Here is a 26,435-nt window from a genome sequence, read left to right as displayed (position 1 = left end):
TAGGCATAACCCTTTTGTTGCCATCATTAATGATTCACACGAACGTGAAACCATAAGGGCGTTTTTTAAATTAAAAAATTCTCCATTAGGCAACTCCCAATTATTATGATTATTCTCTAGGAGAGTTTGATTTAAAAGTTCATGGATTAACTGACAGTTACCATTCTGCAGTTTCATTTTAGCCCTCAAAGTATGGCTAGATGAACTGTAAAGTCATCTCATTTGAGGGGAATGGGATGGGGCATGAAATTATCCCCCTTCTATTTAACAGATTTCTTCAGCAATCCAGATTCTAAATAATCTCCATATGCCCCTGATTAAATTCCTGTGCTTCTCACTTTTCTCAGTGCTCCTCCTGCCAAGGAGGCTGGTGACAAATTCTAAAGACAGTTTTAGGAAAACTCTTTCAAATTCATCCCATTTGGATATGGGATACTTTGCTAAACATTATATCTGCAGCTCTGGCCTCTTTATTTCTCAAAGCTGATGTCTTCAATTGTTCACATGGCATCTTATTTTGGATTTCGTCCATCGGCCCCTCCAGATCCGCTTTCCACCCTTCCTCCCTCTGGCGTTGGGACACTGGTCTCTATGGACGGCACCAATGAAGTCCCCATCTCTCTGGCTTCCTATTATACTCAGCCAATGGGGAGCCCAGGGCATTTATTTCCTAGGCTACTGGTAGTCTTCAAGGACTAATTATCTTCCTAAATCTAAGGTCACAGTTCCTACCAACTGACCCTCTCCCCATGGCCCTCTCTGTCTTCTAGGCCCTGAAACTACCTCCGCCCTGTTGCCTTTTCAGGGCTGGGAAGTATCTGTACTCCACTGTTCCCAACCCTTGTGATTCCCCTTTACTCTCCTCCCTTATATAAATAATCCCGTGAGGCATTTCAAACAATGCACCTGGAACAGTACTCTTGATGTCTGCAAATCTGTTCTCTCCACAGTATTCCACCTCTCAAGGGAGAGTGTGACTTATCTACCCAGGAATCTAAACCCAAAACTGTGATATTATCCTTAATATTTTTCTTCAATTACTTCTCCGGTAAAGCAATTTCATCATAATGAGTCCTATCACCCCTGCTCCAAGATATATATCCTATGTTCATCTGCTGTGCTCATTCTCTGCAACCACCACCCTAGTCCAAACCAGCAGCATCTTTTACCTGGCTTACTATGCTAGCCTTCTGAATTCTAACTCCTAGCTTTCTCATCTTCCTATAATCTATTCTGCACATAGCAGCCAGAGTTCTCTTTTTTTTTTTTCTTTTTAAAAAAACTTTATTTATTTTTTTTTAATTGAAGGATAATTGCTTTACAGAATTTTGTTGTTTTCTGTCAAACCTCAACATGAATCAGCCATAGGTATACATATATCCCCTCTTTTTTGAATCTCCCTCCCATCTCACCAGATCACCCTGTTTGCTTGTTTAGAAACCACTGCTCTTAGAATAAGATCCAAATCCAGTGTCATGGGCCAGAACAAGTCACTTGGGTTCCACCTACCGCACTAGCCCCGTCTCCCACTTGTCTTTGGCTTCAGACATATTAGCTCCCTTCTATCATTTCCAGGCTGGTTCTTGCCTCAGGACCTTTACACCTGCTGTTCTTCCTTTTCCCTGACACACACATTCATATGCCTAGCCCATATGTCTTTTAACATAGAGTCACATTCACCTCCCAAGGAAGGCTATTCCTGACTACTTAATCTGAAGGGTTGCAAGGAAAATCTGTCACGGACACATCGCCTGGTGTAACTGAAATTATCTTGCTCCTTGTTTATTTCTTTATTATATGTCTCCCTCCTATACCACCCTCCACCTTGACATGGTAGGTTCCATGAGAAAGGGCATTTGTCTTTCGTAATCCTCTCTTGTGCCACTGGTGTTCAGCAGTGCCTTGAAAATTTCATTTCAAATTCTTTTTTATATCCCTGTTACCCAGGCCTTTCTTTGAGACCAAGATATAATGGGGTTTGGGCCTAATTCTCACTCTCTTAGCAACTATTACCTATGCCAGGACTCTATACAATAGAGTTATGGTGACTCATTTTTCTTTTCCCATTTATTATAAAAAGAACAGAACAGAAAAATGCATTTGATAGATGTGCTATTAAAAACTTTGGCATTATGGACTATAAAGGGGTTTGGGCACTAGGTTAGGCTTTCTGTGGTTGCAAGGCAGTCACATCCAAGGTCATTACCGCGACCAGGGTGAAAAATGTTGCCAATGACTACATTAGCAACTCCCCCAAATTTCTGTCATCAGGTGTGGATGGATATTGACCTTTCAGAATGGGTTCAGGTAAAACAGAAATGAGATGCTTGAAACAGCTCACTGAGCACAGATGCTGGGTTCAAAAGGATTCATAAAGTGAGCACAGTACCACTTGCAAAACCCCTGGGAGAAGCCTCTCACCCTCCCTTGTGCCGAAATGCATCACGTGCAACTGCGACCAAGAGGAGAGTTTCCAGTGCTGGGAGTTCAGCTCCAAACCAGCATTTCCAGAAAGTGAGTTGACACTCAAATTGTGAATTCATGATTACCCACCTAAATGGGAGTTCTTGGGGAATGTGTGAGATTTAAAAAGACATCTCTGTGTCCACATTTTGAGCTATTTATAAACTGTAAAAGCACTGGGGCTTCCTTTTTGAAGAAGCTGTAGGGTACTTCTGGGGTGATCAGTGGGGATAGATGCATGTTAGTTATGAGCAGCCACCTATGACAGGGGTCCCCAGCCTTCTGGGGGCTGGGAACTGGTTCCATGGAAGACAATTTTCCCACAGACTTGGGGGGTGTATGGTTCAGGCATAATGTGTGCGATGGGGTGCGTAGAGGAAGCTTGTCTCCTTCCCCAGCTACTTACCTTCTGCCATGAGGCTCAGTTCCTAACAGGCCACAGGCTGGTACTGGTCTATGGCCCGGGGGTTGGGGACCTCTAGTCTATGACATAGTATTTCACAACACCCATGGAGACTCTCGACTGAAAGTCACTGCTACATATGGCCTCTGTGCTCTCATTTCCCCTCTCCCTCTTAGCCTGGGAAAGCTAGAGGACCTTCCCCAACAGCACCCCTTGCTTCTCCTTAACACGGTGTCAGTTTGTCTCTGTTGCCTCTGTTTGCAGCAGAAGCTGGACCTTTCGGGTGTTGCCATAGCATGGCTTTGTCCCCAAGGAACTCAACTGGGCTCTGGCTCTTGGGTAGCGGACCTGTCAGAGGTGGCTGCTGATTTTCTGTCCCTGGGCTCAGGTTGGGGTCCATTTCAAGAGTGCATGGTCTTGGAAGTGGAAGGACATGGGGAAATATTTACTATGTTAGGATTAAATGACTTAAACAGGATCCTAGGCATTTAAGTCAGTCTGTTTCTACCACCTTGAAGAGTGGCAGAGCCTCTCTTAGGATGACTCTATCTGACACCATCTGATATTATTCCCCTTAAGCATTGGATAATAGCAGTCCCCATCTCTTTGAGCTTTTGGATATCCTAAGTGAGTTCATGTATGTTGAGCAATCAGCATAAGGAACAGTTCAATTAAAATCCTGCTCAGCAAAGGGATGATGGGACTGATCTGAGCTGAGCCAGCCTGCACTAGCTGGTTGGACCTCTCTCTCCTCCACCCCTACATTCATTGGCTAATGTTTGGCAGTTTGAACAATACCATTTATACCAAAGAAATCTGCAAACTCTCCAAATTGGGGCTCCCCCCTGCAACCAGAGAGTACGTTTCCCGGCACCTCACTGGTTTTTGATATTCATTTTATCGTTTACTATCATTTACTAGAATTTGTTGACTGGTTGATTCACACAAACAGGTCTTCACTAGCGGCAACTGCATTCTTAGAAATCCTTCCAGCACTACTTCTTGTATGAGAAGAAGAGGCGATGCAGGGCTCAGGGAAGGCTAGCAGTTAATGGTCTTAGGAGGCTCGATCAGACTCTTCTCAGACACCAGCACACTGGAGCATGAGACTGAACAGAAGTAAGCCTGCTCACAAATATTTGGCAAGGCCAGCTGGCCCTTCATGAGCCCATCTTGCACAAAATCCCTCATGATTTCAGCACTCAGATATTAGGAAAAGAGAGCAGCTTCCCAAGACCACTGTGCCTGAGTGACTAAGTGTCCTTGGGCCACTGAGTGTGACATCAATGGCTGCATCCAGCTGCTAGAGATAAACCCCAGGAAACTTGGTGGGACTAATATCAGAAATGATGATTCACTTAAGGCTCCTAAACCCCAAATGCTAACTCCAAACTTATGGGTTCTGCGTTAGCATTAATGATTTCCTTGAACTCACTCTGTGGTTCAGATAACAAGTAGCGCCTTATTAAGAAGTCAGCCCCCTTTGCCTAGAAATGTGTACTTACATCACTTTGGGCAAATGATCCTTAGCAAGATAAGGGCCTTAAACTATCTGGCTGAAAGGGCAGTGCCCTCCATGGATGAAGGATAGTCCAAGGACATCCAAGGATATTCCATGTGAAGTGCACGCATTAATGCTGAATTCATGGAATTTAAGACAGGGTGAACAGTATGAAAAGGCAAAAAGATAGGACACTGAAAGATGAACTCCCCAGGTCAGTAGGTGCCCAATATGCTACTGGAGATCAGTGGGTAAATAACTCCAGAAAGAATGAAGAGACAGAGCCAAAGCAAAAATAACACCCAGGTGTAGCCATGACTGGTGATAGAAGCAAAGTCTGATGCTGTAAAGAGCAATATTGCATAGGAACCTGGAATGTTAGGTCCATGAATCAAGGCAAATTGGAAGTGGTCAAACAGGAGATGGCAAGAGTGAATATTGACATTTTAGGAATCAGCAAACTAAAACGGACTGGAATGGGTGAATTTAACTCAGATGACCATTATATCGAATACTGTGGGTAAGAATCCCTTAGAAGAAATAGGGTAGCCCTCATAGTCAACAAAAGAGTCTGAAATGCAGTACTTAGATGCAGTCTCAAAAAGGACAGAATGATCTCTGTTCATTTCCAAGGCAAACCGTTCAGTATCACGGTAATTCAAGTCTATGCCCTGACCAGTGAAGCAGAAGCAGCTAAAGTTGAACGGTTCTATGAAGACCTACAAGACCGTCTAGAACTAACATGCCAAAAAGATGTCCTTTTCATTATAGGGGACTGGAATGCCAAAGTAGGCAGTCAAGTAACACCTGGAATAACAGGCAAATTTGACCTTGGAATGCAGAATGAAGCAGGGCAGAGGCTAATAGAATTTTACCAAGAGAACGGACTGGTCACAGCAAACACCATTTTCCAAAAACACAAGAAAAGACTCTACACATGGACATCACCAGATGTCAATACCAATATCAGATTGATTATATTCTTTGCAGCCAAATATGGAGAGACTCTATACAGTTAGCAAAAACAAGACTGGGAGCTGACTGTGGCTCAGATTATGAACTCGCATTGCCAAATTCAGACTTAAATTGAAGAAAGTAGGGAAAACCACTAGATCATTCAGGTATGACCTATATCAAATCCCCTGCGATTATACAGTGGAAATGACAAATAGATTCAAGGGATTAGGTCTGATAGACAGAGCAGCTGATAAACTATGGACAGAGGTTCATGACATTGTATAGGAGACAGGACTCAAGAACATATCCAAGAAAAAGAAATGCAAAAAGGCAAAATGGCTCTCTGAGGAGGCCTTACAAATAGCTGTGAAAAGAAGAAAAGTGAAAAGCAAAGGAGAAAAGGAAAGATATATCCACTTGAATGCAGAGTTCCAAAGAATAGCAAGGAGAGATAAGAAAGCCTTCCTTGGGGATCAGTGCAAAGAAATAGAGGAAAGGAATAGAATGGGAAAGACTAGAGATCTCTTCAAGAAAATCAGAGACACCAAGGGAATTGTACATGCAAAGATGGGCTCGATACAGGACAGAAATGGTGTGGACATAACAGAAGCAGCAGATATTAAGAAGAAGTGCCAAGAATATGCAGAAGAACTATAGAAAAAATATCTTCACGGCCCAGATAATCACGTGGTGCTTGATCATTCAGCTAGAGTGATGATCTAGTGTAGTGTAATTACTCACCTAGAGCCAGACATCCTGGACTGGGCTTTAGAAAGCATCACTCCAAAGAAAGCTAGTGGAGATGATGGAATTCCAGCTGAGCTATTTCAAATCCTGAAAGATGATGCTGTGAAAGTGCTGTACTCTATATGCCAGCAAATTTGGAAAAGTCAGCAGAGGTCACAGAACTGGAAAAGGTCAGCTTTCATTCCAATCCCAAAGAAAGGCAATGCTAAAGAATGCTCCAACTACCGCACAATTGCACTCATCTCACACACTAGTAAAGTAATGCTCAAAATTCTCCAAGCCAGGCTTCAGCAATACATGAACCATGAACTTCCAGATGTTCAAGCTGGTTTTAGAAAAGACAGAGGAACCAGAGATCAAATTGCCAACATCTGCTGAATCATTGAAAAAGCAAGAGAGTTCCAGAACATCTATTTCTGCTTTATTGACTATGCCAAAGCCTTTGACTGTGTGGATCACAATAAACTGTGGAAAATTCTTTAAGAGATGGGAACACCAGACCGCCTGACCTGCCTCTTGAGAAACCTGTATGCACATCAGGAAGCAACAGTTAGAACTGGACATGGAACAACAGACTGGTTCCAAATAGGAAAAGGAGCATGTCAAGGCTGTATATTGTCACCCTGCTTATTTAACTTCTATGCAGAGTACATCATGAGAAATGCTGGGCTGGATCAATCACAAACTGGAATCAAGATTGCCAGGAGAAATATCAATAACCTCAGATATACAGATGACACCACCCTTATGGCAGAAAGCAAAGAAGAACTTAAGAGCCTCTTGATGAAAGTGAAAGAGGACAGTGAAAAAGTTGGCTTAAATCTCAACATTCAGAAAAATATGGCATCCAGTCCCATCACTTCATGGGAAATAGATGGGGAAACAGTGGAAACAGTGACAGACTATTTTGGGGGGCTCCAAAATTACTGCAGATGGTGACTGCAGCCATGAATTTAAAAGACACTTGCTCCGTGGAAGAAAAGTTATGACCAGCCTAGACAGCATATTGAAAAGCAGAGACATTACTTGGCTAACAAAGATCCATCTAGTCAAGGCTATGGTTTTTCCAGTAGTCATGTATGGATGTGGACTATTAAGAAAGCTAAGCACCAGAGAATTGATGCTTTTGAACTGTGGTGTCGGAGAAGACTTTTGAGAGTCCCTTGGACTTCAGGGAGATCCAACCAGTCCATCTTAAAGGAGATCAGTCCTGAATATTCATTGGAAGGACTGATGCTGAAGCTGAAACTCCAATACTTTGGCCACCTGATGCGAAGAACTGACTCAGTTGAAAAAACCCTGATGCTGGGAAAGACTGAAGGTAGGAGGAGAAGGGCATGACAGAGGATGAGATGGTTGGATGGCATCACCGACTCAATGGACATGAGTTTGAGTAAACTACTGGAGTTGGTGATGGACAGGGAGGCCTGGCATGCTGCAGTCTATGGGGTCGAAAAGAGTCGTGCTTGACTGAGCAACTGAAGTGAAGTGACCACTTTTTTCAATCTATGGTTCTTTTAAGTAATAAGCTATCTTGAGTATACTAATTGATATTTTAATTGAAATTTTGCCTTGGGCTTTATGTTTTACAAAAGGGAAGCAGAGTCCTTGAAGTTGAATTTTCTCAGAAGACAAAGAGACAAACGTTTGAGTGCAAGTATTAATTTGAGAGATTATCCCAGGAAGCAGCAGAGGGGAGCAGGGAAGTAAGACCAGAAAGGGAGAGCAACCAATAAGTGTATTAATGAGAAAGTTCAGATGTGGACAATTCATTTCTACCAGGAGCCTCTGGGTGATAGTATTGAACCCCACTGTCTATTATTACATATTGCCAATGATACTGGAAATGTGAATAGTCTGATTTAAAATGTGCGTGTGAAATACACACAAATTTTATTTTTCATTTATTTATTTTTACTTTACAATATTGTATTGGTTTTTCCACACATTGACATACCCACAAATTTTAAAAACTTAGTGTGGAAAAATAAAAGAATCTAAAATATCTGACCAATTTTTATATTGCTTATGTAGAAATGATACTATTTTTGATATGTTACATACAATGTTAATTTCACTTGTCTAGTTTTACATTTTTCAAGGTGACTAAAAGAAAATCTGAAATTATCTGAATTATCAGGCTTTCATTTGAGGCTCTTGTTAGATTTCTACTGGGCAGTGCTGGACTAGGACAAGCCTCAGATGCATCCTGCAATGGGACTGATCAACCATATCCTGCTCAACCTTGGCTGAGAGGTACTCCAGAGAAGTTAACTCCCTGATACTTTGAGTTTTCTTTCATGAACAGAGACAAGAACTTTCCTTCGAAAGCTGCCCATGTTGTACAACAACCGGACTGCCAAGGGGGCTCCAGGAAGGGAACCCAGAGCTGCTGTCTTGTCCCTCCTCCCCCTCCTCCATTCCACTCCTGACTTTGAGATCCTTCCTCTGCCTACCACGCTCCCTGAATCCACGGCTCTGGGGAGAACAGAGGTACAAGAGTGGATAGAACGTCAGATTGTTGTTCCAGGGAACTGTTACTACCGAAAAGAACAGATATTATTCCTCCACGAGGACAGTGGGAGGTCGGGTGAGGGATAGAGATTGAACTTCACAAGGAGAAGGATGATCTTAACCAAACCTTGCCCAACAAGACTGTCTGCCACACCGTTTAAAGAGCTCCCTGTTTGTGGAGCTGTTCAGAACCAAGTTGTCAGTGATTTGTAGGGAGTCCTGGCAGCAATAGAGGTCACACAAAATGACAGTCTCTAAGATATGTATTTCAGTTCTGAAAACAGGCCCCATCTCGCATCTAGAGCAGCGTGACACCATAGTGAGAAACACGGGGCTCTCGTCCCACAGAATTGAGCTCTGTACTTTCTAATATGCGTCAGATACGTTGAGTAAACAAAGCGATCACCAGCTATTCAAGGAACATTCCAGGTACGATATCTCATTCAGGGCCCCAACAAGACTGTAGGGTAAGAGTTGTTACCATCAGAAGTGTAAACTGAGGCTAACAGAGAAAGCTCTAATCCAAAGTCTTTAAGTGGAGGAGCTAGGCTTGAATCCAGGCCAACTGACTGATGTATTCATTATCAAGCTCATCTTGACCTCAGGCCAGAACCAATGTTTTTAACCACTAGATTCCTCTCATCAAACACTGGTCTTTTTCTGAGGAGCAGGAATGTATCTCACTTTCTGATAATGAGAACAATATATCACGTGTACAAAATGCATTTCCCAAAGATTCCCTCAGCCGTTTTTCAGGTCCTCTCTGCTACACAGACCCTCACTGATTCCTGTCAGGAAACTGAGTCTATTCTCTGCTCCTCTGAGGCTGGGTGGGCTGGTGAAGAACCATTCCAAAGAAAAGAGTGTGGTGGAAGTAATTCTATGGGATTCTTGAGGATGAGACTTAAGATAGGAATGTGTCTGGCTCACTCACTCTATAGAGAAACCAAAAGGAAACTAGCCACTGGAAGGAAGCCCAGAACACAGAAGGAGGCCATGCACAGGTATTTCAGAAAACTGTCCCAGCCAAGGTCTCAGGTGACAGGCCTGTCAATCACCAGCCAGACACACTGCTGCTGCTCAATCCCTAAGTCGAGTCTGACTCTTTGCGACCCCGTGGACTGTAGCCCGTCAAATGCCTCTGTCCATGGGATTTCCCAAGCAACAATACTGGACTGGATGGCATTTTCTCCTCCAAGGTATCTTCCCGACCCAGGGATCGAACCCAGGTCTCCTGCTTGGCAAGCAGATTCTTTACCACTGAGCTACCTACGAAACCCCACCAGCCAGACATATATGAGTGAACAAATCTTCTAGTGATTCTAATCCCCAGCTGCTGAGTCTTCCTGTTGAAGCCTCAGATTCTGTGAACAAGTATTATCAAATCAGTCCTGCTGTGAATTTCTGACCCACAGAATATTTCAGCATATATGCAGGTGCTTTAGCCACTAAGTTTTGGGGGTGATTTGTTATATACTTCCAGTAATGACATCATGGTCCATTTTTACCTTAGCTCTCAGGAAGCTCGAAGTCAAGTTTAATGTTTAAATACAGGAAATTTATTAGTTATGAATGGGGCTTCCATGGTGGCTCAGATGGTAAAGAATCCACCTGCAAAGCAGTAGACCCGGGTTCAAACCCTGGGTCAGGAAGATCCCCTAGAGAAGGAAATGGCAACCCACTCTTGTATTCTTGCCTGAAGAATCCCATGGACAGAGGAGCCCAGTGGGCTATAGTCCATGGGGTCGCAAATAGTTGGACATAACTGAGCGACTAACACACCCATACACACACATATTAGCTATGAGTTAGAATGACCACTTCCTTATTTTGTAACCTTGAGTGTACATTTCTATTATGTTAGCCTTATTTTGTCTTTCTTTGGAAGATATAAGGTATACATCAACAACAAAATGATCCTTGTCTATCCCCTAAGAATAAAAACATTAATACCTGAATCTTCTTTCATATCAACATCTTCTTCTTCATTATTATCATCTGTTAAAAAATAAGAAAAAGAAAAACTCGTATGAAAGCTAGAAATACCACTATTCTCCAATTTGTCTAACAAAAAAATCAAGCTAAAGAAAACATTTAGTAGAAAAGAGTATTAAATCATGACTTGCCACTGACTTATATTATCATGCTTAATTAGGAAGAAAGTATATACATTAGAGCACAGTTTAACAACTAGGGTTTATATTTCCTTTAAAAGTTATTACATATTTCATAACAAAATATATACACAATAATCTGTTTCACTTATAAAAGTTATATATGGTCACTTTGGTCACTTCAATTTCTAAAAAAAAATAAAAATCACAGATTTTAAATGTCACATTGTTTGCATTTATTAAAGGTGTGTTTGCTTACCTGAAGTACCTAAGAAATGCAGGCATCACCATTTTATTGTAGGCTGACACACCATCCAGCCTTTGCCCTGCACCAGGAAAAGTGCTTGTCTGCTACACGTGGAAAATGTACTTTCAACTGTCCCTACCAGTTACTCCATTCCTACTTAAACCCTCGCATCTCATCTTCTAGAATAAGCCCCTTTGACAGGACCCAGACGTATGCTTCCTCTGCCTGCTGAATGACGTATTTGTTTTTCTGAACTGTTACATGTGATCATCTCCTCTCCTTATATGTTCCTCACATCCAGCCAGTGCCAAATCCTGTCCTATTTCCATGTTTCTTCTCCTTCACTCACATTATTGCACCCAAATCCCAACTCTCGGCGCCGTTCACTTTTGGGTTTTTTTGGTTTTCCGACTGTCCTGCTCTTCTTCCCACTTCTGACACCAATTCCCTTTACATGTAGCTGTCAAATCAGTATTAAAACACTGCTCGCATCTGATTCACAACCACTAGACAACCATTCTCTAATAAGAAAAGTCTACATCGTTGGAGTATCACTCAAGGCCAACAATATCTGGTTCCAACCACGCTTCCCGGTTTCACCACCCCTGTTCTGCTCATGCTGCCAACTACACGCATGGCAACGCTTGGCTCTTCCTTATTTTCTGAGGCTTCCTTTAGCTTCCTCCCTCCTGCCTCAGTCCTGGAAGCAATGCTTTTCTCCATCTCTGTTCACACTTATACCTCAAGGCCAAAGCTGAGGCACAGTAATGTCTGCTCCACCCAAATCTGAATGAATAATATTCTCTTTACCTTATTTTCACTGCATTCTGAGTATGGACTTTAAGGGCCTTTAGGGTTAGATCTGTATACTGGCTCCTCTACCCACACATTCACCAAGTATGTGTTCTTGGAGAAATTACCTAATGTTCCTGGGTTTCAAGTTCATCAGCCATAAAGTGAGATAATGATAGTACCTCCTACAGAGAGTTATTGTGAGGATTAAATGAGATAATATAACATAAAAACTAGGACAGATGCTGAAACATCATTTGACGCTAAGCTCAGTTCAGTCGCTCAGTTGTGTCCAACTCTGTGAACCCAAGAATCACAGCACTCCAGGCCTCCCTGTCCATCAGCAACTCCCAGAGTTCACCCAAACTCATGTCCATCGAGTCAGTGATGCCATCCAGCCATCTCATCCCTGTCGTCCCCTTGCCCCCAATCCCTCTCAGCATCAGAGTCTTTTCCAATGAGTCAATTCTTCGCATCAGGTGACCAAAGTATTGGAGTTTCAGCTTTTAGCATCAGTCCTTCCAATGAACACCCAGGACTGATCTCCTTCAGAACGGACTGGTTGGATCTGCTTGCAGTCCAAGGGACTCTCAAGAGTCTTCTCCAACACCACAGTTCAAAAGCATCAATTCTTCGGTGCTCAGCTTACTTCACAGTCCAACTCTCACATCCATACATGACCACTGGAAAAATCATAGCCTTGACTAGATGGACCTTTGTTGGCAAAGTAATGTCTCTGCTTTTGAATATGCTATCTAGGTTGGTCATAACTTTCCTTCCAAGGAGTAAGCATCTTTTAATTTCATGGTTGCAATCACCATCTGCAGTGATTTTGGAGCCCCCAAAAATAAAGTCTGATGCTGTTTCCACTGTTTCCCCATCTATTTCCCATGAAGTGATGGGACTAGATGCCATGATCTTCGTTTTCTGAATGTTGAGCTTTAAGCTAAGTTTTTCACTCTCCTCTTTCACTTTCCCCAAGAGGCTTTTTCGTTCCTCTTCACTTTCTGCCTTAAGGGTGGTGTCATCTACATATCTGAGGTTATTGATATTTCTCCTGGCAGCTTGTGCTTCTTCCAGCCCAGCGTTTCTCATGATGTACTCTGCAAAGAAGTTAAATAAGCAGGGTGACAATATACAGCCTTGACGTACTCCTTTTTCTATTTGAAACCAGTCTGTTGTTCCATGTCCAGTTCTAAGTGTTGCTTCCTGACCTGCATGTAGGTTTCTCTTGAGGCAGGTCAGGTGGTCTGGTATTCCCATCTCTTAAAGAATTTTATAGTGATCCACAATCAAAGGCTTTGGCATAGTCAATTAACCAGAAATAGATGTTTTTCTGGAACTCTCTTGCTTTCTCCATGATCCAGCAGATGTTGGCAATTTGATCTCTGGTTCCTCTGCCTTTTCTAAAACCAGCTTGAACATCGGGAAGTTCATGGTTCACATATTGCTTAAGCCTGGCTTGCAGAATTTTGAGCATTACTTTACTAGCATGTGAGATGAGTGCAATTGTGCAGTAGTTTGATCATTGTTTGGCATTGCCTTTCTTTGGGATTGGAATGAAAACTTCACCTTTTCCAGTCCTGTGGCCACTGCTGAGTTTTCCAAATTTGCTGGCATATTGAGTGCTGCACTTTCACAGCATCATCTTTTACGATTTGAAATAGCTCAACTGGAATTCCATCACCTCCACTAGCTTTGTTCGTAGTGATGCTTTCTAAGGCCCACTTGACTTCACATTCCAGTATGTCTGGCTCTAGGTGAGCGATCACACCATTGTGATTATCTGGGTCATGAAGATCTTTTTTGTATAGTTCTTCTGTGTATTCTTGCCACCTCTTCTTAATATCTTCTGCTTCTGTTAGGTCCATACCATTTCTATCCTTTATTGAGCCCATCTTTGCATTCAATGTTCCCTTGGTACCTCTAATTTTCTTGAGAAGATCTCTAGTCTTTCCCATTCTGTTCTTTTCCTCTATTTCTTTGCATTGATCACTGAGGAATGCTCTCTTCTCTCTCCTTGCTATTCTTTGGAACTCTGCATTCAAGTGGGTATATCTTTCCTTTTCGCCTTTGCTTTTCACTTTTCTTCTTTTCTCAGCTATTTCTAAGGCCTCCCCAGACAGCCATTTTGCTTGTTTGCATTTCTTTTTCTTGGGGATGATCTTGATCCCTGTCTCCTGTACAATGTCACGATCCTCCGTCCATAGTTCTTCAGGCACTCTGTCTATCAGATCTAGTCCCTTAAATCTAATTTTCACTTCCACTGTATAGTCACAAGGGATTTGATTTAGGTCATACCTGAATGGTCTGGTGGTTTTCTCCATTTTCTTCAATTTAAGTCTGAATTTGACAATAAGGAGTTCATGATCTGAGCCACAGTCAGCTCCTGGTCTTGTTTTTGTTGACTGTATACACCTTCTCCATCTTTGGCTGTAAATAATATAATCAATCTGATTTTGGTGTTGACCATCTGGTGATGTTCATGTGTAGAGTCTTCTGTGTGTTGTTGGAAGAGGGTGTGTGCTATGACCAGTGCATTCTCTTGGCAAAACTCTATTAGCCTTTGCCCTGCTTCATTCCATATTCCAAGGCTAAGTATTAGCTATTTTACCATCAAATCCCACAGCCTAGTAACTCGTAAACTATCTGTTTTCCATAGGCCCAACTCTAGATCATAAATCCTACAAAGATAAAGAACATCTGTGTTCTTTTGTCTCCCATTGGACCTAATTCAACTGCTTATACATTGGAATCAACAAAGAAATTTCTGCTGAGTTAAATTCTTGTGATTTTTGTTTTGTTTTAATCTCATTTTATATTAGCCAAACTGAGAATTCCTAGTTTATACTTTCTAAGTATTTCCTGTATATCAGGACAGCATGTATTTAGAAGATGGTCTGTAAGAAAAGGGACTCAGTCAAGATTTGCAACTTCCTAGCCAGATTTATTCAATATACCATTTCTCAAAGTTTTAATTATTAATGAAGATTAGAGATATAATAGCAGAAGTGGAAAATGCATTTAATTTGAAGTGTTATACAGATAATTCTTGATGGCCACAATTACATTTCAAAGAAGTAAAATTTCTTTCATACAGATTGTTAGAAACAGTTGTGATTTTCTACATAATTTCTTTTTCTCATTCTTTTTATGAATATAATTTTAGGAGGAAGAATAGCTATTTCTTGGAAATGTGGTTTTCTAACCAAATGATTACCTAAATTCTACAAAGTAAACTCTTCACAGACTTTTTTCTAAACTTAATGTATTAAAATAGAATTTTATTTTCCAAAACTGCCTAAAATATATAGAATCATCTCTATGACAACAGACCCTCTGGAATCTCAGAGTGGGAAGGAAAAGACTATATTTTCTAGGGGAAAATAAAGGAAATGTCAAAGATCTCTCTGATCTCTCCCCTTGTATTCATTTGTCCTTCTGACAAACACTAATTGGTAGCCTGGTATGTGCAAGGCTTGTGTTTGGCGAAATAGAAAACACAGAAATAAATCAGACACTTAAATAAAACCTTATCTAGAAACTCATCAAGAGTAAGGAAACTAAGACATGCAGAGAAATTCAAATATATGGTGCAGAGCAGTCATTGCCATTACAAAAGGTGCCAGAGGAGGGATAGAGGCTTCTAGTCAAGGCTACTGGGAAGGGTTCTCAGAAAATGTGACCTCAGAGCTTACATTTGAAAATAGACTCTATTGATAGCATAGGGGTGATAAAATCACCATTCTTCTAGAGTTGGTAATACAAGTAAAGTCCTTATACAGAAGGAACATTCATTGAATACTGGCTGTCACTGTCGTCATGTCATTATTATTACTACATGTACTACTTAACTATTTACAGGCCAGTACTGTGTGCCAGAACCATGGGAGGCTTTGGAGATACAAGATGACACTCCCCTCCCTCAAAGACCTCACAAAGAAGTGGGTGGCATAGGAAAGCAAAACCAGAAAGCAAGGGAGCTGGAAGCCTTGTATGCAAATCCTGCCGGTCACTTTGTAAAAGGCTGCCCTGGAGGGGAGGGTAATTCCATGACATTTCCACTCCCTGCTGGTGTAAAGATTTCCACTTGAATCTTGCTTCAAGTCTGCTTCTGGAATGGAGAGGGGGTTGGGTATTCAAAGTAAGACAAGGTTAATGGAGCTCAAGCAAAGGGAAATGGAGCTAAAAACACGTGGATGTGAACAGGCAAGATGCTTTGAAGGCAATAAAACTAGCTCTGAATGGCTGAAGGGAGAATTTACAGAACTCTGGATAAAGTGATCTGTTCTACTATTGAAAAGTCTTCTCTGGTTCATGCTGAATATGGTAGTTAATTTTATGTCTCAACATGACTGGACCATAGAGTGCCCAGACATTTGCTGAACACTATGCTGAGAGTGTCTGGCAGGAGGATTCTGGATGAAGTTAACATTTGAATCCATAGACTGAGTAAAGCAGATTGTCCCCCCATGGATCTCATCCAGTCTGTTAGGCTGACCCTCCCCCAGGTAAGAGGGGACTCTTTCTGCCAGACTACCTACCTCTGTGCTGAGACACTGAATATCTTGTGTCTTTGACCTCAAACTGGAACAAGGGCTCTTCCTGGGTCTCAAGCATGTCAACATCTGGATTGAAACTACCCTATCGACTCTCCTGGTTCTCAAGCTTGCCCACTACAGATCTTGGGACTTGTTAGCCTTCATAACTGTGGGAGCCTTTTCTTTATAATACATCTCTTTCCATATCTATACTGTTGGTTCTGTTTCTCTGAAGAATCTTGATTACTACACCAGGTTGAAGCATTTAAAGTGTATCCTGAGAGCCAAACAACTTTAAGCAGAGACGTAACATACCATCCATTGAGTGATAACTTGTTTTTTTTTTTTATGAGAGAAATTTACTTTAAACATGCCTTCATATTTTGGTATTTGTGTTAAACTCAAGCAAGAGTACTTTGGTCTGCAAAGCACCTAATGTGCTGTTACTTATTAATGAAATCCAGTTTAGTACAAGCACAACATCATTCTACATAGTGTGCTCACTGGAGCCATATTTACGCAATACATTTCTAGCAATAATTTTTTTTTTCAAACAAAAGCTGGAACCAAAAGATAATGTATAAAAGAAGATGATAGCCTATGGAGATGGGAGTGATGCCATTCAAACTTGGAAAGAAGTTAAAACATGTTTGGAGTGTGGGCAGAGAGCTGTCCTTTTTAACGGTTCTTCAAGCATCCTATTTTTTTGTTAGAGGACAAAAATAAAATATAAGGTTCTCAGCCAGAGTGATACCATTTCAAAATAGAGAGCAATCCATCAGCTGGTATTATTCTGTATGTTCAGAAATGCCAACTCCAGAAAATCCCCTTTCCTCCCTCCGCCAGGGCTTCCCTGGTGGCTCAGTTGGTGAAGAATCCATCTGCAATGCGGAGACCTGGGCTTAATCCCTGGGTTGGGAAGATCCCCTGGAGAACGGAACCGCTACCCACTCCAGTATTCTGGCCTGGAGAATTCCATGGACTGTATAGTCCATGAGGTCGCAAAGAGTCAGACACGACGAGCGACTTTCACTTCACTTCCTCTGCCAAGGGCACAGAGACTAAGGCTCAGTTTCATCTTAAGGGGCCTCTTTGATATGAATTTCATAATGGATATAATTTTTATTTACCTCACTGTCAGATTAACCTGTTGAATTCTTCACAGAAAGTACAAATATGACTAAAGTTCTTATTTAGATCAAATACAAGTACGAAAAACAACTAGTTTTCAGTAACACCTAGCTTTATACACTTCAGAAGGCCCTTCATAAGGAAGCATTTTACCTACTTTCACAGCTGTCTACTTTATCTTTTATGGGAGATTGAGTTAATATGAAAGATTGTTGGCTTAAAGATATCTGTCTTTGGAGAAGGTAAATAGTAAAAAATGGTCCCATGCTTCCTTGAAAAACAAAGTATGCCACAGGTTTTGCAATGACTTGGGGTTTACCTCTTACTTCTCTACTTACCTAGAGTTCCCATAATTAATGCAGTCTTTGAGGGAAGTAAAAAGAAAACAGACAAACTACAAAACCCCCCGGAACTTCAGTCTAAAGTGGGGTCTCTGGACCAGCAGCGTCATTGGCATTATCATCTGATAACTTGTTAGAATTGTAAGTTCTTGGGTCCCATAAAAGATCAGAAGTTCTCGGGGAGGGACCCATCACTCTGTATTTTAATAAGCCCTCCAGGTGATGCTCATGTAAGCTGATATTCCAAAGTACTATTTGTGCATTGGAGGAAAATCTTTCAAAAGCAGTAGCTGCCTCACTTTACATCCAAGCTAAGCTAACTTGGATGTTTAACCAATACTGATGCTGGTAAGTGTTGGGAGCCAGCGTGAGGAACTCCGCCCATAGCAAAGGTCATGAGGAAGGAAGCTTGACATACGCAAAGGCGTGATCAAGCCTCAGGAAACCTCCTGTTCCCAAGCATCTACCCCCCAAACCAGAGTACTTTACGGGGAGCTCTCCCCCATAACCATTTCTCTCGGAGAAGGAGTTAACTTGCAGCTCCAGTTAATAAAAATTCCTGGGCGTGACAAAAGTGTTTCAACTTACGAACTCTGGAGGTTCTCTGGCCTGCCTGATCAGGCTTGTCTGGCCGCATGTGATTGTTTACAGCCTCCCAACCTTGAGAGGCACAAGATGCTTTAAAACTTTCTAAATACAGACTCCTTTGAGAAGTTAGAAAATTATTAGTATAGTATAGTGGGTTGATTAGAAATTATATTGGTGAAGGGTTTTTTAATTTGTCTTGCCAATAATTACTGCTAATTCCCTGCCCTGGGTGTGACAAGGATGTCTCAGGTCAAACCTCTCTGCTGACAGACTAGCTCGTGTGACAACCTCTCAACCATAAACAGCACAGAGAGTTTGGAGTATTAGCGTAGGGCTTTTTTCATTGATGAGTCAATGACTGCCATCAGGCCTCCATATCCTTAGGCACCTGGGAATATCTTAATCAATGTATTTGGAATATAGAAAAGGAAATATAGTAGTTTTTTGATGTTAGCAATACTAGATTTTTGAGTTAATGAATCTTCTCTTTTGTTATAGATCACTGCACTTTGTTATAAATCACTATGCTATGTAAAAATGTAACTTTATCACTATCTTAAGACAAAATAGATCTTAAGGGGAACATTGGTGAAGGGTTTACATTTGTTGAGCCAATATTTGCTGCTAAATCTCCATATTCCTGCCCTTATAATGAATATAACTAGCATATAGGAGAAATAAGTATTAACCTTTAAGATTAATCATGTTAAACCTTAGGTTAAGTAAATTCCTTTCTTGATTGTAACTCACTACACCCTCACCCTATAGGAATGCAACTTTATTTGGAGGGTGGTGCCTGACTTAAGAAAAAATCACCCCTGGAAAAATAAGTTTTCTGGTTAACTGACTGATATCAGAAAGGGCCATAAAATGTCAGCAGACCTCATGGCTAGAAGATGATGAAACTCATAAGACCTTTGCATAATTTTATATGAAGCACCTGATTGTGACAAGGGTCAGGTCTGCTGACCCCTGCGTGACTCTGTATTCATCCCTATGTATAACAAAAAGGTACATAAACAAACCTGAAAAATGAAGAAATCGGATCAGTTTCTGGAAAGACTGATTCCCCCGTGTCGTTTCTTTCTTGCTCCCCGCTTTCCTGGCTGAATTCCCATCTGAAATGTGGGTACTCACCAAGCCTGCTAATTCTGCCTGGACTTCTGAGATCAGACCGGGGAGGCTCCAGTGCCTCCTCTCCTTCGGGAGAATGGAAAGACGCCTGTGGCCTACGGAGGTGGTGATTAGTATTCCACGTAAACCAGTTATTCAGCCTCTTTTCTCCATTAATTCTCCTACTACACTAGCTGTTTCTAATCTCTCTCTATATCTGTAATTAAATACGTTTTTTCCAGGACGCTGATTCCGTCCCCCCCTTTGAATTACCCTGGATCCACCGGGGCTGGACCCCGGCAGGTAAGGGATGCCCAAACCACATGGTTTCTGGGAGCAAGACACAGTTCTTCTCCTCATAAGATAACATGTGCTTGAAATCACCCAGCTAACACATAGCTGGAAGGCATGGTTATCATGATCCATGGCCAGGACCCTCAGATTGGCTGAGGGACATGTACATGGACGGACGTGTACATGTCCACTGAAGCTCCAGCTTCATTCAAAGAGACCTGTGGGTTGCAAGGACAAAGGAGTGTGTTACAAAGGAAAGTTACCCTCATGGACTATTAAGGCAGCCTCTCCACTCCCAGGCAGGGGGTGGGTGGAGGTGGGGGGAAAATGAATGACAGGCACGTGAAATAGATAACACAACACTAGTCGAAACTTCAGGGACACCCCCGGATGTGGGCAAGTCTGTAAAGCAGAACAATTACAGTGATCTCAGCTTTTATTTCATGTGCACCCAAGTCCTCTCTCCTAAGGCTTAATTTTCACACCACAGGCTTTTTATTTATCCTTTATTTTTAAAATAATTCATTATCCATGGCTTCTAGGAACAATTTGCATTTGCAGAGAAAGGAGACAGCATTAGCAAAAACACAGTGCTCCAAAATTTTCAGGATTTCCATGAAGCAGGAAAGATAAAGGTATCCTCATGGCTTTTTGGGAAACTTGACAAAGCAGAAATTGAAAGCAAGGAAAGACTGATAAAGATGAATTCCTTACAGACTGAGTATCTTGCATTACATTGGAAATCGGGGTCCCCTGGATCTAACAAATTGCTAAATTTACTTTATGGAAGGTCACTGAGAGGGCCAGGAGAAAGTTTTTTTAAAAAGTCAAAACATTTTTTTTCTCTTTCCCCCCGCCTGGTCATTGACCTAGAGGTGTATTCAAATCTCATTCATTTATGAATAAATCAATAAATAAAAGGCATTACTCAGAAAACTGCATGGTTCTGCTGCTTCTGGCTTGGCCAACTAGGTACATGATGGTACCAATCCCTGAGATATGGGGTTCAGGAGTGGGGTGATGGGGAAGGGGAGAATTTCGATTTAGTTTTAGATGTGTTGAGTGAGAGATGCTGAGGGACTCTTGGCTGGAGATGGCCGTGTGCAGTGAGGATACAGAGAGAAGTGGAGACAGAAGGGTCAACAGGTTATAAAGGATGCCCAGGCAGGTGAGATAAAGGCTGCAAAGGGTCACATGGAATCACGTGATCAAATATTCACTGGTTTCAATAACCACACTCCATCCATCCAACAGGTTTTGATAACCTCCACAAGGACAGCAACTGTAGCAGGGTAGAGAGAACTGCATGATTGCTGTGGACTGCTGAGTAAATAGCAAGTGAAGGAGATAGACACCTCTTCAGAGATGTTTGGCTGAGATCCCACTCCTGTACTTGGGCAAAACAATCATTCAAAAAGATACATGCAACCCAAAGATCATAGCAGCACCATTTACAACAGCCCACACATGGAAACAACCTAAATTTCCATCACTGGATGAATGAAATACTGTGCTGTGCTGTGCTTAGTCACTCAGTCATGTCTGACTCTTTGTGACCCTATGGACTATAGCCTGCTAGGCTCCTCTGTCCATGGGATTCTTCAGGCAAGAATAGTAGCGTGGGTTGCCATGCCCTCCACCAGGGGATCTTCTCAGCCCAGGGATTGAACCCAGGTATCCCACATTGCAGGTGGATTCTTTACTGTCTGAGCCACCAGGGAAGCCCATGAATACTGGAGCAGGTAGCCTATCCCTTCTCCAGGGGATCTTCCTGACCCAGGAATCAAACTGGGGGTCTCCTGAATGAAATATTGCTGCTGCTAGGTTGCTTCAGTCATGTCCAATTCTGTGCGACCCCATAGACAGCAGCCCACCAGGCTCCCCCATCCCTGGGATTCTCCAGGCAAGAACACTGGAGTGGGTTGCCATTTCCTTCTCCAAGGCATGAAAGTGAAAAGTGAAAGTGAAATCGCTCAGTCGTGTCTGACTCTTAGTGACCCCATGGACTGCAGCCTACCAGGCTCCTCCGTCCATGGGATTCTCCAGGCAAGAGTACTGTAGTTGGGTGCCATTGCCTACACAGCCATTAAAAAAAAAAAAATGAAAAAATGCCATTTACAGCCACATGGACAGACCAAGTCAGACAGAGAAAGGTAGATACCATATGATATCACTTACATGTGGAATCTAAAATATGACACAAATGAATTTATCTGAAGTAGAAACAGACTCACAGGCCTAGGAAAGAGACTTGTGGTTGCCAAAGGGAATGAGAAGTGGGGGAGGGATGGAGTGAGAATTTGGCATTAGCAGATGCAAACTATTATATATTGAATGGACAGAAAACAAGGCCCTCTGAATAGCACAGGGAACTATATTCAACATCCTATAATGAAGAATATGAAAAATAATATACGTATATGCATAACTAAATCACCCTGCTGTACAGCAGAAATGAACACAACTTTGTAAATCAACTGCCCTTCAATAAAATACATTTAAAAAGAAGATGTGGCTACGGGCACAAGTCGGGTCTACACATATGGTGTCATGTAGGTTGGAGGATTTTCACCTACTCTATTGTTTATTCTTACTTCTGTGTCTTATTAGAAACTATTTCATTTATACACTATTCTCATAAGTTATTGTTACTTTTCCCACATCGGCCTCAATGTTTTCAACTACACAGCAGAAACCGGTCTACCCAGAATGTCTGAGGAGTCTTTCTAAAGCACCTTGTAGGGGTTTTTTGTCCAGATGCCTACAGCATCCGCCCTTCTCTTTTATCAGAACTCCCTAATGAGATCAAACTCTGCTTAGTCAAGGCCTGTGTCCTTAGGTCTTTATTTGTTCTGCTGTTTATCAGCATTTGCTACACACACAGCACATTCTTCCCCTTTGAAGAGACCGATTGCTTTCTGTCTAGGCCTGCTGCTTGTTCCTGCATTCGGGTTGCTTGGTTACAGCAACACTTCACTGGATTTTCATTGAAGGCAAAATGTGTTTGTAGCTTTTGAGGCCCATCAAGTGGAAATGGTTAGCAGCCCATTTCCTAAGAAGGCAGTCAACTCCTTTACGCACATTACAGAAAGCAGGTCTTGCATAATTCTAAGCATCAGTGCGACCCACACATTAAAAGTGTACAAATGAGCACAAAAGTGCCAAGTCCCTGTAAATATTCATAATTAAGGAAAACTTTGAGTTCTTTCACTCTGTAGATTTTTCTACCAAATGTGCCATTTTAAATAAAAACAGTGTGCAATTCAGACCGAGTCAACCGTTTGCTTGAGTCCCCTTTACTTATTCAAAGACAACTGATGGATTAGTTTACTGGCGCTGCTGTAAAAAAAATTTCTACATACTTAGTGCCAAACAACAACACAAAATTATTATGTTACAGTCCTGTGGATAAGAAGTCAGATGTGGACCTAACTGGGTTAAGCGAGGTGTTGGTAGGGCTGCAATCCTTTCTGTGGGCTCTAGAGGAGGATCTGTACCTTCAACCTTGCAGCTGCTAGAGGTCACACACATTCCTCAGCTCGTGGCCCCCTTTGCATCACAACAGCCAGCAAGGCTGAATCTCTCTGAACATTATTCCACAGTCATGTCTCCCTCAGACTCTCTTCTTTCTGTTTCCTTCTCCCAGATTTTAAGGACTCTTGTGATTACACTGGCCCACTCAGATAAGTCAGGATAAGGTCCCTATTTTAAGATCAGCTAATCAGCAGCCCTGATTTCATTTGCAATCTTATCTCCCCTCTGCAATGTTAACCTATTTACAGATTCTGGGGTTGAAGGCATCTTTAGGGGGTTTAAGGCATCATTCCTCCTCCCACATTGAGTAAATCAGGAAGCAGATGGCTTTGCATACAAAGTATCTGGGGAGTAGAACTAAGAATGACTCCATTTAGACAGATTTCCTATGAGATCAAGTACCTAGGCTCACAATCGAGGTCTTTCCTGAGTTTTTAATTTTCAACTTCATTCGCTTGTATAAAAAGTTTCTCCTTTGCTTTCTTTTCTTCAGTCTTCATTCTTCCTTTCGTCTCCCCCTCTCCCTTCTTTCCATTCTCCACCCTCCTCTTTTTCACGTTTCCTTTCCCCTTTCCTTTGTCGTTATGCCTACCTTTCCTCATTGTTTTGGTCATAAAAGAATAGCTAACTAACATCACAAAGACAGATGACTAACTGGGGAGCTACTTGCAGCATACATTTGAAAAGCTTAATAGCTTTAATATACAAATTGTTCTTACAAATCAATAAGGATAAATATGCAATAGTCAGTATAAATGTGCCAAAGGTATGATTAGTCATTGCACATAGGACATTTAGAGCTATAATAAACAACTGAAAAGGGGATTCGCTATACTATTAATAAAAGAAATGCACTTTGTTATCCATTAATTAGCTTAATTCATGTATAAAATTGATAACATGAGAATGTATACCACTTGGAAGAGTAAGGAAATAGTAAATTCTTAAATACTGCTTATGAGAATATAAATTCTGTGTAATGGACTGAATGTTTGTGCTCCCCCAAAATCCATATTTTGAAATCCTAGCCCCCAGTGAGATGGTATTAGGAGGTAAGACTTTGGGAGATAATTAACTATGAAGGTGCACCTCTGATGAATGGGATTCATGCCCTCATAACAGGAACTCCAGAGAGCTCCCCTTCCACCACATGAGGACACAATGAGAAAACAGCCACCTGCAACTCAGAAGTGGATCTTCACCAGAACCTGGCCATGCTGGCACTATGGTCTCACAATTCCAACCTCCAGAACTGTGAGAGATAAATTTCTGTTGTTTATGAGCCTCTGTTTACAGATTTTTGTTACAGTAGCCTGGAAGGACATTAGCATGAAAGGCTGTTCAATGTGAGGTGTCAATGTTCACATTTTTGCCCCTGGGAATGGTGACTCCTGAGTACTCGGCACTCACTCACAGGCTTGTAAACACAAAGGCCAATTTGACGATTACTATCGGAAGCATCTTGATTTTTTATGCATTTTGAAAAAGTAATACTCCTTCTAGAAAAGTATTCTAAAAAAATTGTGGATATATGCCAATGTTTACCTATAAAGATGTGCTTCTATAAGTGTCATTCACCAACAAATAGAGAATAATTAGCAATGATATTTTCACAGTTCAACAATATGATTTTGGATAAACATTGGGTTCATTAACATTATGTTACAGAATATATAATGACATGAAAAAATGTTCATGATCTGTGGTTTGTGACACACTCTGAGTTATAAGACTGCATTTTTGGTTGTTTCCATTTTGCATTTTAAAAGACCTAAAGGATAAACAATGAAATCTAATTCATCTCTGAACTATAGGATAAAAAATTATTTGTATTTTTTTCTTTTGGATTCTCTACTTTTTTTTTCACTACAAATCTGTGCTACTTTTATATTACAATAAGAAGTTATATATATATATATATATATATTATTTTCTAGAAGCTATATATATTTTAAAACATGGTCCAATGACTGAAATGCCTCCTTTTAAAATTATAAGAAGTAAACAGGTATATATTTAAATGAATAATCCTTGGTCTAGACATCTCTCTGAATATTCATTTACACTGTTATTCATTCTGTTTGGAAATGTCCCATTACTGCTTGTGCCCAGGACAAAAGTGAAGCGTGGAAAGATTAAACAACCTACACAAAGTCCCACAGTTCTGAGGTGGCTGTCCCAGGAACAGAGACTGTTTGTGATGACAAGCCTAGAGGTTTTCTTCCAACGAGCAGATGGCTTTGACTGTGTACCAAGCTCTTCACTCGTTATTAGTTAGGTTTTTCAGATCTTCACCATGCCTCTCACCACCAAGGCCTTCAGACTTGGCCTTCTGACCACTGTGTTGACATGGCAGGAGTAAAGTAAACCACAGCAGATCACGGTGCCCACTGCTTCACTGATGTTCTTGGAAAACAGATGACTGGGGAGCAGATAAGAAGAGGAAGGAAAAGGACGTGTGGGATCGCCCTGTGGCTGGAGGCATGTTCAGCGCTTCAGAAACTCTAGCGCTATTACAACAAATGGATAACATGTGACTTTCTTAGCAGAAAGTCTAGCTTTGAACAACTGCCCACATTTTCAGAATTGTTATGGGAAGAAGTGCTGCATAGCAGGAAGGATTTGAGGTTAGAAATACCCATCTACATGATTTTGGGCAATCAGCTGAGCTTTCTTCAGTGTCCTGTTCATTGTTATCCCCCCAAATCAGTTGATGAACCTATGCCATAGGATTCTTGTTGGAAGGCCAGTCTCCAGTTAGGAATGAAATAACCCTTCTTAATCCCACTGAAAGGCTTACTCTCAGGCCCAACTAGCTATTACATGGTGACGGGTGTCAACATTTCTGAGTCAAGGATTCACACATTTGATAGAAGCATCTTACTTATTTTCCCTGATTCTCCCGTCTGAACTGCCCTTCTTCCTCTGTCTCTTACACAACAAATCTCTGCTCCTGTTCATCCTTTTTTTTGGCTGTGCCACACAGCTTGAGAGATCTTAGTTCCTCACCAGGGATTGAACCCATGTCCTCAGCTGGGAAAGCACGAATCCTAACTCCTGGACCACCAGGGAACTCCCTTCTGTTCATCTCTTGAAGCTCACTGCAGGTGCTAGAATCTTCATGAAACTTAGCTTAACCACTCTGGTCTTCACAT

General features: G+C 41.5%; 1 protein-coding gene across 1 annotated transcript in view; it reads right to left on the bottom strand.

Annotated features, from left to right (window-relative positions):
* The window catches only part of MACROD2 (MACRO domain containing 2), a 2,334,919-nt gene that overhangs the window by 196,171 nt on the left and 2,112,313 nt on the right, over positions 1-26,435 (bottom strand). The window contains exon 10 of the mRNA XM_018056932.1: positions 10,539-10,583. Coding sequence (XP_017912421.1) covers positions 10,539-10,583 — 45 coding nt within the window. The remainder of the gene's footprint in view (positions 1-10,538; positions 10,584-26,435) is intronic.

This window comes from Capra hircus, chromosome 13 (genome assembly GCF_001704415.2).
Source record: "Capra hircus breed San Clemente chromosome 13, ASM170441v1, whole genome shotgun sequence".
Taxonomy (NCBI): Eukaryota; Metazoa; Chordata; class Mammalia; order Artiodactyla; family Bovidae; genus Capra; species Capra hircus.
This window is presented reverse-complemented; position numbering and strand designations above follow the sequence as displayed.